Source organism: Pseudochaenichthys georgianus, chromosome 17, assembly GCF_902827115.2.
Source record: "Pseudochaenichthys georgianus chromosome 17, fPseGeo1.2, whole genome shotgun sequence".
Taxonomy (NCBI): domain Eukaryota; kingdom Metazoa; phylum Chordata; class Actinopteri; order Perciformes; family Channichthyidae; genus Pseudochaenichthys; species Pseudochaenichthys georgianus.
The window spans coordinates 7640834-7657313 of NC_047519.1; the positions used below are offsets into that span (position 1 = coordinate 7640834).

General features: G+C 42.2%; 1 protein-coding gene across 6 annotated transcripts in view; it reads left to right on the plus strand.

Annotated features, from left to right (window-relative positions):
- LOC117462263 (polyamine-transporting ATPase 13A3-like) overlaps nucleotides 1-16480 on the plus strand; it is a 48439-nt gene that overhangs the window by 26166 nt on the left and 5793 nt on the right. For all 6 annotated transcript variants that reach the window (XM_034104405.2, XM_034104408.2, XM_071206461.1 and 3 more), the window contains 11 exons: nucleotides 7935-8059; nucleotides 8173-8333; nucleotides 10057-10176; nucleotides 10709-10788; nucleotides 10889-10931; nucleotides 11421-11530; nucleotides 13536-13632; nucleotides 14354-14426; nucleotides 14530-14707; nucleotides 15614-15795; nucleotides 16332-16420. In XM_034104405.2, the coding sequence (XP_033960296.1) occupies nucleotides 7935-8059; nucleotides 8173-8333; nucleotides 10057-10176; nucleotides 10709-10788; nucleotides 10889-10931; nucleotides 11421-11530; nucleotides 13536-13632; nucleotides 14354-14426; nucleotides 14530-14707; nucleotides 15614-15795; nucleotides 16332-16420 (1258 nt within the window). The remainder of the gene's footprint in view (nucleotides 1-7934; nucleotides 8060-8172; nucleotides 8334-10056; nucleotides 10177-10708; nucleotides 10789-10888; nucleotides 10932-11420; nucleotides 11531-13535; nucleotides 13633-14353; nucleotides 14427-14529; nucleotides 14708-15613; nucleotides 15796-16331; nucleotides 16421-16480) is intronic.

The following is a 16480-nucleotide window of genomic DNA, read 5'->3' on the forward strand; positions in this document are numbered from 1 at the left end:
AGAGAAGGCTCTGTCCCCGAAGCTCCGGAGTTTGGCCTTGGGGATGGAAAGCAAACCGGCTGAGGTGGATCTGAGGGACCGGGGTGGTTGGTAGAGGATGAGGAGGTCAGTGAGGTAGGGGGGGGGGCCAGATGGTGGAGGGCTTTGAAAGTGAGGACCAGGAGTTTGTAGTGGATGCGGTGTGAAACGGGGAGCCAGTGGAGTAATTTGAGGACCGGGGTGATGTGATGCCATGATTTGGTGTGGGTGAGGAGTCTGGCGGCTGCGTTCCGGACACGCTGGAGTCTATTGAGGGATGTAGTGCTGATGCCGTAGAGGAGTGAGTTGCAATAGTCAAGGCGGGAGGAGATGAAGGCGTGAATGAGTTGCTCAGCTGCAGGGCGGGTGAGAGAGGGACGGAGTTTGGCAATATTGTGGAGGTGGAAAAATTAAGTTTTTACAACTTGACGGATGTGGGGCTCGAGGGAGAGGGTGGGGTCAAATATAACGCCAAGGTTGCGTGCCTGGGTGGAGGGGGAAACAGGGGTGCCATCAATGGTGACTGTCAGGTTGGGGGTTTTGCTGAGGGTGGATTTGGAGCCGATGAGGAGGAGTTCAGTTTTATTGCTGTTGAGTTTGAGGAAGTTGTGTTGCATCCAGGATTTTATTGCAGTCACACAGGATTCGATGTGGGTGAGGGGGGGGGTTGTTGGGGGATTTGGTGCTGAGATAAATCTGGGTGTCGTCGGCGTAACAGTGAAAGTCCAGGTTGTATTGGCGGAGAATCTGACCAAGGGGGAGGATGTAGATGATGAGGAGGAGGGGGCCGAGTACTGAACCTTGGGGAACACCTTGGGTGACTGAAGCTGTGGCAGAGGAGTGGTTGTTGAGGGAGATGAAGTGGGATCTGTCGGAGAGGTAGGACTGGAGCCACCTGAGTGCAGTACCTTCGATACCGATGTCCTGGAGTCGGGTAAGCAGGATCTAGTGATATCCAAGCAACAGAGCTTCATTTAGCATGAAAGAATGATTGCACTGTATATATATACTGTATGTATATATATATATATATATATATATATACTTATAATAATAAGTAATATTAACTTTATTTAATACAACATTTACGGTACAAGATGTAATCATTAGGGCTGTCAAGTTAACGCGTTAATAACGCGTTAACGCAAAAAAAAATTAACGCCACTAATTATTTTAACGCGATTAACGCATGTGTATTTTTTTCCTCGGCCGCCCCGTAGTTTCAGAGCGCATCGAGTTTAAAATACCATCTACAAGCTGATGCTGCTGACAGCCCCGCTCCTGCCGCCCGCTTGTGGCAGACCACACTTCCACACTCACCGGCAGGCACCGACTGGCCATCGGGAGGACCGGGAGGGTGTGTGTGGCCCGAGCGAGCGAGAGAGAGACCTTACGTGCATTACCGTACCGCAGTGTGAACGCGGCTATTGTTGTTGCTAGCATCTGGTGCTAGCTAGCTGCGCTAACGGATATAAGGAGCTGTTTAAATGAAAACAGAGGAGCGCTCTATCCACACAACTGCGCCGAGCACTTGACTTTAAGCAGGAAGCCAGACAGCGGGACATTGTACGAAAAGTCAGCACACTCATGATTGCAGCAACATGATTGCAGCGTCCAGGCAGCTCCCGTTCGAGCATATGCCTTGAGTTGCACATAGCTCCAACGATCACACACACACACACACACACACACACACACACACACACACACACACACACACACACACACACACACACACACACACACACACACACACACACACACACACACACACACACACACACACACACACACACACACACACACACACACACACACACACACACACACACACACACCATTTGTATTGTATGAGAGAGGTTCCAGGTTGAATTGAGGCGAATATTTGTAATATTCAGAGGTTGTTGTGTTTAATATGCATGAGAATATTTGTCATTGTTCAAATGATAATAAACATTAGCATAAAGCATATTTGTCCACTCATATGTTGATAAGAGTATTAAAAACTTGAAAAATATTCCTCTAAGGTACATTTAGAACAGATAAAAAATGTGCGATTAATTTGCGATTAATCGCGATTAACTATGGACAATCATGCGATTAATCGCGATTAAATATTTTAATCGACTGACAGCCCTAGTAATCATACAGTCCATGTAGTATGATAATGAATTACAGCAAACATGTGCAATATATCCATTATTAAAAACATCCGTTCCTCAAGTTGTAATAATGTGCTAATAATGTTATTCTGAGAGTTATTTCCCTCTGCATTATGAACGCGCATCTAACCCACGGGACTGCGCCGCCCGGCACGTTCATGTTACGTGTCCCGACCAATCAGAGCACACTGTGCTCACAGGAAGGGTGGGGGCTGGAGCTATTGGCGCTACAACGAGCCGTTAAAGACAGAGAGTGAAATTCAGTGAATACAATACACGTAGTTTACAGAGATGCTGTTTGAGAAACCAATGTGAGTTGCGTTTATCTTTACCCATGGATGCACAATAAGAAAGGACCCATATCGTCTTACTGCCAGCCCACGGAGCTGTAATAATGGATATATTGCACATGTTTGCTGTAATTCATTATCATACTACATGGGCTGTATGATTACATCTTGTACCGTAAATGTTGTATTAAATAAAGTTAATATTACTTATTATTATATTATATATATATATATATATACAGTGCAATAATTATTTCATGCTAAATGAAGCTCTGTTGCTTGGATATCACTAGATCCTGTTACAGCGTAATATAAGTACTAGGGCTGTCACTCGATTAAAATAGTTAATCGCGATTAATCGCAAATTAATCGCACATTTTCTATCTGTTCTAAATGTACCTTAGAGGAATATTTTTCAAGTTTTTAATACTCTTATCAACATATGAGTGGACAAATATGCTTTATGCAAATGTTTATTATCATTTGAACAATTACAAATATGCTCATGAATAAAATTAAACACAACAACCTCTGAACATTACAAATATTCGCCTCAATTCAACCTGGAACCTCTCTCATACAATACAAATGGTGTGTGTGTGTGTGTGTGTGTGTGTGTGTGTGTGTGTGTGTGTGTGTGTGTGTGTGTGTGTGTGTGTGTGTGTGTGTGTGTGTGTGTGTGTGTGTGTGTGTGTGTGTGTGTGTGTGTGTGTGTGTGTGTGTGTGTGTGTGTGTGTGTGTGTGTGTGTGTGTGAGATGGATCGTTGGAGCTATGAGCAACTCAAGGCATATGCTCGAACGGGAGCTGCCTGGACGCTGCAATCATGTTGCGCGCACTATCCGTGCTCAGTGTGCTGACTTTTCGTACAATGTCCCACTGTCTGGCTTCCTGCATAAAGTCAAGTGCTCGGCGCATTTGTGGGCGAAATGTCGCTCCTCTGTTTTCATTTAAACAGCTCCTTATATCCGTTAGCGCAGCTAGCTAGCACGAGATGCTAACAACAATACACGTAAGGTCTCTCTCTCGCTCCCTCGTGCCACACATACACACACCCTCCCGGTCCTCCCGATGGCCAGTCGGTGCCTGCCGGTGAGCGTGGAAGTGTGGTCTCCCGCAAGCGGACGGCAGGAGCGGGGCTGTCAGCATCAGCTTGTAGATGGTATTTTAAACTCGATGCGCTCTGAAACTACGGGGCGGCCGAGGACAAAAACTACACATGCGTTAATCGCGTTAAAATAATTAGTGGCGTTAAATTTTTTTTGCGTTATTAACGCGTTAACTTGACAGCCCTAATAAGTACATAACGATTGATGTGTACATTAGCATAATGACTAGCTAGCCACTAGCTGCTAACTGCTGCCTCGTTAATATCAAATCCATCATAATAACAAATCATTACCATGCTGTCATGAACGTGCGGTGCTGTTACGTGTACGCACATTGACGTGCTTGATGTGAATGAGCATTTTGGTCAAAGTTGCACATGCGCTATGAGCTCACATACGGGTACTTCTCAGGCATGCCGGGTAATCTGTGACGTTTCGCTCTCTCAAAAGTTGGGCCATTTTATCATCATTACATTGCATTTAGCTGACGCTTTTATCCAAAGCGACTTACAATAAGTACATTCGACCAAGAAGACACAACCTTGAAGAAAACAGAATCATATAAGTACATCAGGTTTCATAGAGCCAAGCATTTCAAGTGCTACTCAACTGGCTATAGATAAGCCAGTCCTTTATTAGTATATAAGTGCTCTGTTAGCAGTTCTTTGTTAGTAATTTTATCGCTCGAGGTGGAGTCGAAAGAGATGAGTTTTCAGTCTGCGCCGGAAGATGTGCAGGCTTTCTGCTGTCCTGATGTCAATGGGGAGCTCATTCCACCATTTTGGAGCCAGGATAGCAAACCCACATGTTTTTGCTAATGGGAACTTGGGTCCCCCTCGCAGCGAGGGTGCAGCGAGTCGTTTGGCTGATGCAGAGCGGAGTGCACGTGCTGGGGTGTACAGTTTAACCATGTCCCGGATGTAGGAAGGGCCAGATCCATTCGCAGCATGGTATGCAAGTACCAGTGTCTTGAAGTGAATTCTAGCAGTTACCGGAAGCCAGTGAAGGGAGCGGAGGAGCGGAGTGGTGTGGGAAAATTTAGGAAGGTTGAAGACCAGACGAGCCGCTGCATTCTGGATGAGCTGCAGAGGTCGGATGGCACATGCAGGTAGACCAGCCAGGAGGGAGTTGCAGTAGTCTAGGCGTGAGGTGACGAGAGCCTGGACCAGAAGCTGCGTCACTTTCTGGGTCAGCTGGGGACGTATCTTCCTGATGTTGTAAAGCGTGTATCTGCAGCAGCGGGTTGTAGCAGCGATGTTTGCAGTGAAGGACAGGTTGTTATCTAGGATCCCACCCAGATTCCTTGCAGTCTGGGTCGGGGAAACAACAGAGGTGCCAATGTTGATAGTCAGGTCAAGAGTGGGACAATCTTTTCCCGGAAGGAAAAGCAGTTCAGTCTTGTTGAGCTTGAGGTGATGAGCGGACATCCACTGAGAGATGTCAGCTAGACAAGCAGAGATGCGTGCGACGACCTGGGTCTCTGAGCGGGGAAAGGACAGAATTAATTGGGTGTCGTCAGCGTAGCAGTGGTATGAAAAACCATGCGGGCTAATGACAGATCCGAGCGAGTTTGTGTACAGGGAAAAGAGGAGGGGACCAAGAACAGAGCCCTGAGGGACCCCTGTAGATAATTGACAAGGGTCGGACTCGGACCCTCTCCAAGTTACCCTGTAGGTACGGTCTTTGAGGTATGAGGTGAGGAGGGAAAGTGCAGAGCCTGAAACTCCAAGTTCTTGGAGAGTGCGAAGGAGGATCTGATGGTTCACCGTGTCGAATGCAGCAGACAGGTCCAAAAGGATGATGACAGAGGAGAGGGATGCTGCTTTGGCAGTGTGCAGTTCCTCAGTGACAGCAATGAGAGCAGTTTCTGTGGAGTGACCTGCCTTGAAACCAGACTGGTGCGGATCCAGAAGGTTGTTCTGATGGAGATAACAGGAGAGTTGTTTAAAGACAGCGCGTTCAAGTGTTTTAGACAGGAACGGGAGTAGAGAGACAGGCCTGTAGTTTATAACATCAGACGGGTTGAGAGTGGGTTTCTTTATGCCAGCTTTATGAGTTGGTGGGGACGGAGACAGTGAGAAAGCAAAGGCGGTTAACAGAGATGTTAGTTCGTCTATCTTCCCCGTCTGGAGGTTGAAGTCTCCGAGAAGTACAGCGGGAGGGCCAGTTTCAGGGATGTGTGAGAGGAGATTATCTAATTCCTCCAAGAAGTCCCCCAAGGCGCCTGGTGGACGGTAGAGAACAACAATGGTTAATTGTATAGGATGGGTTACTGTGACGGCATGGAATTCAAAGGTGGAAGGAGTGAAGTTAGGTAGCTTGAAGAGGGAAAAGCTCCATTTGGGAGAGAGCAGGAGACCAGTGCCACCTCCTCTGCCAGTGGGTCTGGGTGTATGGGAGAAGGAATATGCTGTGGAGAGAGCTGCTGGGGTGGATGTGTTGAATGGAATAATCCAGGTCTCAGTGAGAGCAAGGAAATCCAGGGTCTGCAGGGAGGCGTAGCCAGAGATGAAGTCAGCCTTAGGAACAGCTGACTGGCAGTTCCACAGGCCACCTGAACCTAGATGTTGGATCTCAGTGGAGCACGTGGGATAGACTAGAGCAGGCCGGTTATAGCGATTAGGAGATACACGGGGCCAGTGATAATTGCGAGAAGACACATGATTATAGCATGAGGGGCTAGAAAGCTAAATAAAATAAAATAAGACACCAGCGATACTTAGCTCAATCAGAGTAGGATTTGCCTCCTCTTTGCCACCCTCGTGACTCCAGCAGGACTCCAATGTCTTTGTCAGTCTTCGGCTGTGTGACGCTGAAGTTGACACTCCAGGAAAGAGCTACCTAAATCATGCGCTAATGAGCAACTCTCATAGGAATGAATGAGGCTCCGCCTCCCACACTGTATCCAGTTCTTATTATACATCCATGAATCCACCCCCAGGGACTTATTCCGGTGTGAACGCGATCTGTAGTTAGTTCATGAGAACTAAAGAGTTCTCATGAACTAAGTTCTCATGAACCTTTGTGGGAAGAAGTACTGCGGTGTGAATGCGCCTAATGTTGTACTAAGTACTAGTACTAAGAAACAGCCACAAGATATGGTGCCAGCTGACGTAAAGGCGTAGCTAGTGCTGCGTACCGGTACGCCGAACCGGTACTGGACTTGTAAAAAGTTTCGGTTAAAACCGGAACGTCGGGAACCGGTACTTGGACTCGCAAAAAAACTGGCACTTACGTATATTCTGGTGTCTTGTGGTTATTTAAACATTCCCTGATAAACGTTATTCAGCGTCAATAAATGAGTGCTAATCCCAGTGTGCTCAGTGTACAACATCACATGTCATTTCACCTTCGATTCGCCGTTTGAAAACGTAGAATTTCGCCACATGCTAATGCTAACCGGAAGTGAATAATTTTCAGAATAAAAGTACTAAGTTAATAGTGTGAACTTCCGGTTTTTTCAGAATAAAACTGATTTAAATTAGTGTATTTAATTCAAATTACGCCATATCAACATTGATTTTAATTTATAACAGTATGTATGTACATCACTATGTATGTAGTATGCACTGTATAATGTACACATGTAGAGTTGTAGAAAATACATGGTGCACAGACAGTACAGTACACTCTGACTGTTCAGTCACTACAGTGTATACTGTATAGTAGGTGTGTAACAGTGTAATGCGTATAGTCTACTCTACACTCTACCTTTCAGCAACGTTTTAGGGATTTAGGCTCAGTCAGCTCAGGGACTGTTTGGTTACTTTAGTTTGGTAAATAAAATAAATGTTTGAACTTTGTAGTAGTTCACTGTAGTTGCTGTCATAAGTCATTTGTAGACTAAGTGGCACATTTGTACTTTGTAGAGAAATGTAGACACAAGCTGGAAGGGAGCACAATAAACCTGATGAGTTTGAATTTGAGTTGATTATGAGTTAATTTTCAATTGATAATTAGCTCACAATAAGTTCACTTTAGTTACTCACACAACTTGACACAAGCCATGGGTTCAGGTCCGGACTTATAAGTCCGGACCTGAACCTGAACCTCTGGACTTGAGTCCGGACCTGAACCTGAATGTGAGTCCAGGTACGCAGCACTAGGCGTAGCTGCAATCATGGACTAGCTCATGGAATGTGATTATCTTGCTAGATGTACAGGCCCACATGATAAGTTGACACATTCCTTTCTGTTAGTGGATGTTACATTATTCTGATGCATGTAGGAAATAATTAACTAAAGTACAAGTTGAATTGGTTGGATATACTTTTTATTTTACACTTTGACTCTTTAAAGTGACTTGAAATATGATATGGATATGATGATGATAAAATGTGTGATGTGTGGCTTTTAGGGACCTGTTAGAAACCAACTTGGAGTTCCTCGGTTTGATCATCATGCAGAACAAAATAAAAGAGGAGACTGCCAGTGTTTTACGGGAATTACGCCAAGCTAACATCCGCACTTTGATGGTCACGGGTAAATCAATTCAGAGACTTCACTCATTCACCTTGCATTGCCACCTAATATGTAAAGACAATAACCATGAATTTCAACAACATCAGTAAATTCTCTCTTATATCCTGTGGTAGGTGACAACATGATGACGGCTATATCAGTGGCTCGGGACTGTGGCATGATCCGTGCTCATGAGAGGGTCATCATTGCAGAAGCTGCTCCTCCGAAGGATTTCCAGCCTGCTAGTATCACATGGCATTACACAGAAAACCCCGTACAGACCAAGGACAATCAGGTGAGGCACTGAGTAATGAATATCAAAATAATCTATCACACTTGACACTTTAAGGGCCCTTTTTAAACGACCTATAGGGCATGGTCTAAAGTGCATGGCGCAGGTGCATCTAGTGAGTTGCTACTGACTGGCTGCTGAGTACGGTGACCGACAGGTGCAAACACGCTACACTACACTGACCCAAAACACCTCCATTAGGAGAAACGCGCTGCCAGGGCCGGCCCTGACCAATTTGCTGCCCTAGGAAAGATTTTAGCTGGCGCTTACACAGTAAATTCCAATGTTAATAAAAGCACACAGAAGCTGTGTACGTTTTTTGGGAGTTTGATTTATTTTAAATTAACACAAATATAAAATTAAAACCTATAATTGCACACTACCATAATTTTTTTTTAAAAAGAACAATTTCACATAAACCTCTGGCTTTTACTGGGGCAGTTCAACTTGATTTTGGGGGGGGGGGTGTGCCATAGTTTATGGGCGCTGTACGCAATATAGGCGTAGTTCTGTTAGTATAAGATAATAAGATGTACTTTGTTGATCCAAAATCGGGAAATTGTGTTATGAAATAAAAAAATAAATATTTTTTTAAATGTCTAACTTTTTTTTTTTTTTTTTTAATTTTCGGCGCCCCCTATGGGTTGATAGCATTCGCCTATACTGACTATGCCGAGGGCCGGCCCTGCACGCTGCACTTTTAAAAAAACAACAACGTTTCCTCAAGTTGGTGAATGTTTTCTAAATGTTGCGCATGTTTGTCAAGTTGGTGGAGTTGTTTCTTCATTTGCATGCGTTTTGGCACATTTGTGTTTTTTATTTGCATCGTTTTTTGAACTGCATTGGTTTCTCCTAACGGAAGTGTTTCTGGCCGTTGCAACATGTTTGCACCTGTCAGCCACCGTTGCTAAACGCGTCTGCGTCTCGTGATGTGTTTTTTCTATACATTTCTAATTTGCAACGACTGCCCTGAATATTGGGTTTTCTTTAACATAAGTCAAAAACACATTTTCACAACAAATTGTTGCAGTCAGGTGTCTGTGTGTAGCAAGCGGAGTGATTGTGAACCTCCATATGATAAGGCGGTCTCACTATCTGAAAGTTGTGCTGGGAAATGACTGTGTTGTTTTGTCAGTAGATGGCACTATCCCTTTCTGCTGCCTCAAGATACAAATGAGCCTGACCACACCTCCTTTAAAAGTCAATTTGCCCATTGGCGCACAGAAAGACGCAAGTGCACTTGCTCTTTAGTTCGTGCACGGAATAAAAAATCACAACAGCCTTGGCCTAAAACTAGAAATGACACATTACATGTTAAATGTCTGTTTACCTGACTTAAATCAAAGCAAGTTAAATACACTTCTATACTGGTGATTGCCACTAAATAAAACTGAGGGAATTAAACACTGGGGCAAAGTAGTTGGACGTATGCTCTCCTATGACGACGATGTTGACCTGCATGTTCTGGCATATCTTTGCAGTTATGTTTTCAAATATCATTTTGAAAAAGCTGAAGTGATGAGCACTGCAGAGTTGAATGAAACCAGTGCCTCTGAAAGCATTTTGACAGAGGCTGTTACCTGCATGTACACACTTATGATAGCCCAACATGCGTGCCAGAAAACACCCTAAAAGTGTCTGAGTAAATCTCCCAAAGACATGCATGATGATTACAGGTTAGTAGTTTTCTGGTGTTACGGTGATACCGACTCTTTCTCTCCTTCAGTCTGTGGAGATGAACCTGGAGGACGGGGTGTATGCACGGCAGGAACAGAGCTATCACTTTGCTGTGACCGGCAGAGCCTTCGCTGTCATCACCGAGCACTTCCCTCAGGTCCTGCAGAAGGTACAGGACCATCTCCAGATGTGGATATTATAAAATAAAACTAATACTGATTAACAAAATCAGTTAATGGCAATTACATACAATTTAACTGTCAATATAAAACTGGAATGAAATGTCCACAAAAAGAGTAATATTAACTGAAATGATGAGTTTATTCTGATATAAAGTAATAATTACAAACAAATGAAATACAATATAAGTATTTTAATACTCAAAGATACATTGCATTTAAATCCCATGCGTTGAAACTTTTAGTTTGAATACATTTAAATTATGAATGAACAGTTCTTTATTAAACTAAATTAAATTACCATTATTTTACATTTTATTTAAAAAGGAAATGGATGCGATTGATGACACTTTTTTCATTTATTTGATCCACACCTAAAGACATTCCATTTAAAATGAGGAGTGATTGTTTCATCAGCTGTAAGGCTTTATTTCACAGATAAAAAGTATTCGTTTTTTAGGTTTTACTACACTTGCATCATGTTGCTGTAATTCTTTTTGTCTCCACACGGGGGCGCTGCAGCTTGCGCTGAGAGCCACAGTGTTTGCCCGCATGGCTCCAGACCAGAAGACTCAGCTGGTGGAGGTCCTGCAGAGCATCGAGTGAGTCCCCCTTTCTTTAAATTGGTTGGAGATGATGTGATAATATTGATTCATCACCAAAGGCACGTTGTAATACCTTCACTCAATGTTTTCCTTCCAGCTACACTGTTGGGATGTGTGGTGATGGTGCGAATGACTGTGGAGTGAGTATGAATTATCTTTATTTGTTATATTCGCATCAAAACATCATATACTTTGTCCCATCTCCTACTAGATTGATGCAACCTCTGTAAACCAGCCCTCATGCCTGAATGGCTCTAAGAAACACAATGTGGAAGTGCTCAAATTGAAAGAAATAATATTTCCATTTGAAAAAAGTCAACAGTACAACAATTAAAAGAATAATTCATCGCCAAAGTTACCATTTGAATATCATTTACTTAATTTGAATTTGAGAAAGATTCCACGGTGAACAACGAATCAAAAAACCAAGAGAGTGACTTCACTTGATCAAAGGTTTTCTCCGTTTTTGGATTCTTTGTTCACCGTGGAGGTATGCTAGAACAACGAAGTTCTCTTCAGGAACTGAAGCTAGTCCGGTCCGCGTAATAGATGGTTGTTCTGTGGGTGAAGTTGGTCTTTTGAAAGAAAACACAATGTTGTTCTTCTTTTTGTTAACATGTTTGTGTCAGGCTTTGAAGAGAGCTCACTGTGGGATCTCTCTGTCTGAGCTGGAGGCTTCTGTTGCTTCCCCCTTCACCTCCTCCACCGCCAACATCTCCTGCGTCCCCAACCTCATCAGGTGCCAACTCCCCGCTGGTGGAGTATCATCAGGGATGCAAACTTGTCAGCTTTCGGCGAAATTCGCGAACGTTTTTTTCATATGCTATAAACAGAGGTGGTATAAGTATAGATCTTGTACTTGATTAAAAGTAGAAGTACTCAGATCTTGTACTTGATTAAAAGTAGAAGTACTCAGATCTTGTACTTGATTAAAAGCAGAAGTACTCAGATATTAGAGTAAAAGTAAAAGTACTCAGATCTTGTACTTTATTAAAAGTAGGAGTACTCAGATCTTGTACTAGAGTAATAGTAGAAGTACTCAGGTCTTGTACTTGAGTAAAAGTAGAAGTACTCAGGTCTTGTACTTTATTAAAAGTAGGAGTACTCAGATCTTGTACTAGAGTAATAGTAGAAGTACTCAGGTCTTGTACTTGAGTAAAAGTAGAAGTACTCAGATCTTGTACTTGATTAAAAGTAGAAGTACTCAGATCTTGTACTTGATTAAAAGCAGAAGTACTCAGATATTAGAGTAAAAGTAGAAGTACTCAGATCTTGTACTTTATTAAAAGTAGGAGTACTCAGATCTTGTACTAGAGTAATAGTAGAAGTACTCAGGTCTTGTACTTGAGTAACAGTAGAAGTACTCAGATCTTGTACTTGATTAAAAGTAGAAGTACTCAGGTCTTGTACTTGATTAAAAGTAGAAGTACTCAGATCTTGTACTTGATTAAAAGCAGAAGTACTCAGATATTAGAGTAAAAGTAGAAGTACTCAGATCTTGTACTTTATTAAAGGTAGGAGTACTCAGATCTTGTACTTTATTAAAAGTAGGAGTACTCAGATATTGTACTAAAGTAAAAGTAGAAGTACTCAGGTCTTGTACTTGAGTAAAAGTAGAAGTACTCAAATCTTGTACTTGAGTAAAAGTAGAAGTACTCAGGTTTGAGTAAAAGTAGAAGTACCAGAGTGTAGGAACAATCCAGCAATCAAAATATTATCATCAAAATATAGTTAAAGTAGCGACAGTAAAAGTACTCAGTTCTTTTATTTGAGTAGAAGTATCAGAGTGTAGGAGTACTCTGTTACAGTAAAAGTACTGCATTCAAAATGTTCCACAAGTAAAAGTAGAAAAGTATTCTCATCAAAATATAGTTAAAGTAGCGGCAGTAAAAGTAGTCGTTGTGCAGATTGGTCCATTTCAGAATAATATATATGATATGTTTTATAATGATTGATCATGAAAGTGTTCTCAAAGCTGGTGAAGGTGCAGCTAGTCTGAAGTACTTTGTAGACTGCAGGGTAGCTGGTGGATTTACTCCAGGTGGAACTAAAGTCTGATTCAACACTTGATTATATTTCACATCATTCATCCACATCTGTGAAGTAACTAAAGTAACTAAAGGGATTAAATACATGTAGTGGAGTAAAAGTACACCATGTACCTCTGAACTGTAGTGGAGAAGAAGAACAAAGTTGCAAAACATTGAAATACTTAAATAAAGTACAAGTATCTTAAAATTGTACCCAAGTATAGTACTTGAGTTTATGAACTTAGTTACTTTACATCAGTGGCTATAAAGATAGAAAGACTAAGCCTTGCACAGAGGCATGAAAATACATTTTCAAAATGCTCAACAGCCAAAATTATAAACTGACTGCTACACAATTAAAATACATGCTTTTATATATTTCTATTAGATGTGACTCTTTGGCGTTTCTGTTCTTACTACCTGCTGCTTTAGTTGTTCTGACTGCTAACATCCTGTTATTCCTCACTTTAAAGCCGATATTCCGTGGGCTCGGGGGGCTCGGGTCCTTGTCACCTTTTCCATACCTGATGAGTTTGCATCCCTGATCATCTTTACTACAGAATGTGACACATCATGATCGTACCAACATACATGTTACACATGGTTAAACACATCTGTCTGTAACCACCAGGGGTGCTAAGCATACTCACTGTGATTAACCCTTGAAAGGATTTCTATCAAGCTTTGTGACTGTCAGCTTCCCTGCTTCCTCAGGGAGGGTCGAGCGGCCCTCATCACATCGTTCTGTGTGTTCAAGTTCATGGCTCTCTACAGCATCATCCAGTACCTCAGTGTCACACTGCTCTACTCGGTAAGCACACACCGTCTCTCACACTAACAATGCAAAGTGTGTCACTTCTTCTACAATGTGACTCTCCCAGGATATACAGAGGGCTCATGGGCCGGGGGGGGGATCACACCATACACCTGACCACACATTGACCTACGTGGAAGCAGAAGTCAGTGAGTCAGACATGTTAGTATCTCATGATGAACCCATGAAGTCTGTCATACGCTTTCTAAGGGTGTCAGAAACAAATGACTCATCAAACAAATGGAAAACAAACAAAAAGGATTCCAACGGACGAGATACAATCTAAAGACAAATAGATAGCATAGTAAATAGCAATACCGATAACATAGACAATTGGTATTAAGATGAGAAAATGTAACATTTTTGAGAGGTGAAGAAATGACAGCACAGATACATCACAGGAGAATCAGATCGCAAGGAGCCTAGACAAAGGTCTGTTCAACAAGAGGACGATACAAAGGATCTGACCTTAGCGTTAAGTTATAATTAGAAGTACTGTAAGCGACAACATACTGCTCTTAACAATAAGGATAGTTAAAGCCAATGAATTACAAAACATAAGTTGGTACCAGTGAAATGCATGTCCTACCTAGGGGAGGCCGCATGTGTGAACAAAGAAAGAAAGCTCGTATATATCTGTTAGAACAGTTCAGATTCTGTAGATCAACTTTTCCTCTGCTGTGTAACTTAATTCATCTTCATGCTTCTGGTATCGTAGATTCTCAGCAACTTGGGAGACTTCCAGTTCCTCTTCATTGACATCGCCATCATCCTCATCATCGCCTTCACCAGTGAGCAGCATGAAGACAGCACATTGACACTCTCATACATCCTTAAGTGTGTGTGGTTAGACAAAGCAATCAGAACACATAATTGACACTCCCCTGTCTCCAGTGAGTCTGAACCCAGCGTGGAAGGAGCTGGTGTGGCGGCGCCCCCCCTCCAGTCTGATCTCCGGCCCCCTGCTGTTCTCGGTGCTGACCCAGATCATCACCTGCCTGATCTTCCAGGTGCTGGCCTTCCTCTTGGTGCGACAGCAGAGCTGGTATGAGACGTGGACGCCTCAGTCGGAGTGAGTAAGGTGTCTGCAGTGCGGTGCTGCCAAAGGGTGCATCAGTAAACTGATGGCTGGCTCAAAGAATCCACATCTCATTGACATTGCAATATGGCCTTGTGCAACATCCAGTTAAGGCTTGATGTGTAAGAAAAACATTCTGAGTAAAGTATTGTGGTGCTGCGGAGAAGTCCTGGTCAACAAACTGTATTCTACAGACTTAATGAAAGATGCTTGTTTAGTACAGATCTTAAAAAACCACACCGTCGTCTTTTAACTACGTTTAAATACATTTTCAATGATAATGTGAGAAATGTTTAAAAAAGGGTAATTCTCTCTAATATCGCGGATCACACTGCAAATGCAATATCCATACAAAAATAACTGCAATCTGTTATATTTTGCTGATTGTGCCGTCTCACTGGTTGCTAAGCTACACATGTTGTTGATACTACTATGTCTCCAATAAACAAATGCATTCAAAACATAAAGTGTAACACAATGGAATGCAGTCTGATGCAGTGTGCACATAGTGGACTTCTGTGTGGGTGGTTCTCTACATCCATTTAAAAAATTGTCCCAATACAAAAACACATCATATATATATATATATACATGATGTGTATGTATGTTTTTTTGTTGTTCAGGAAGTTAAGTCAAATTGTATTGCAAATGCAAAAAGGTAAAAAAAAAAAGCCTTTTTGGCAACTCTGGCGTATTTACTGTCATTTTTTATATTATTTAATGTCCCTAAAATAAATAAATACTATTAAAGGAAAACCTGATAGGTGGATGAAATGAATGTAAACAGCAGAACGGGTTGCACTGAAACGGTGCCATTTGAAGCATCTTGTGGCTGCTTTGTTCTACGAGTGCAAACCGGTCACATGGTGGTTCTAACCTTGTGCTTCTCTCTTCCTGCAGCGCCTGCAACGCCTCCCGCTCCGGCCTCTCCCACGGCCTGAACGTAACGAGCCCTCACGACCACAAAAACATCAAGAACTACGAGAACACCACCCTCTTCTACGTCTCCTCCTTCCAGTACCTGGCTGTGGCCATCGTCTTCTCCAAGGGGAAGCCCTTCAGGCAGCCCAGCTACAGGAACTGTGAGACTTGTGAAATGACTGTGGGACGTGTGCTTAGCTAAAGCTTTGTTTCCTTATTGATATCAGACACTGATACTACAGACTATTCAATTATTAATGAAATGTTTCGTTTTGTTATTGCATTCATTTGTATAGTACTGTATCATGTCTGTATCACCTTTTGTTTCATTTGTTTTCTTTAGTTTACACCCTCGGGAAAAAACAAAAAAAATGTAAAGAGATTAGTGTCAGTGCAAATCAAGAACAAATCTACGAGGCACATTAGCCATTAAAAAATGGAATTGTAAAGGTCTTTTTGTTTTATTTTAATTAAATGAATTTCGAACTGTCATTCCAAATTCATTCTCCTGAATACATCCTTTTATTTTTTGAATATAGTTTTTTTATCAATTCTATTAAGTTTGACAAACAAATGTATACAATTACAATCCTTCCTGACACTAATCACTTCCCATGTATTTATATATGTGAAGTGATATACTTGCAAGTATTTCATCTGGCGTTTCAACTGAACGTCTGTTTCTTTATCTCATAAGGGCCGTTCATGCTGTCCTGCATCGCCCTGTATACTTTTCTCCTCTTCATCATGTTGTATCCTGTTCGTGCCATCGACAACTTCCTGGAGGTAAACTAGTTTTTTCACTTGAATTGTATGTATGTTGTTGTTGTTGTTGTTGTTGTTGTT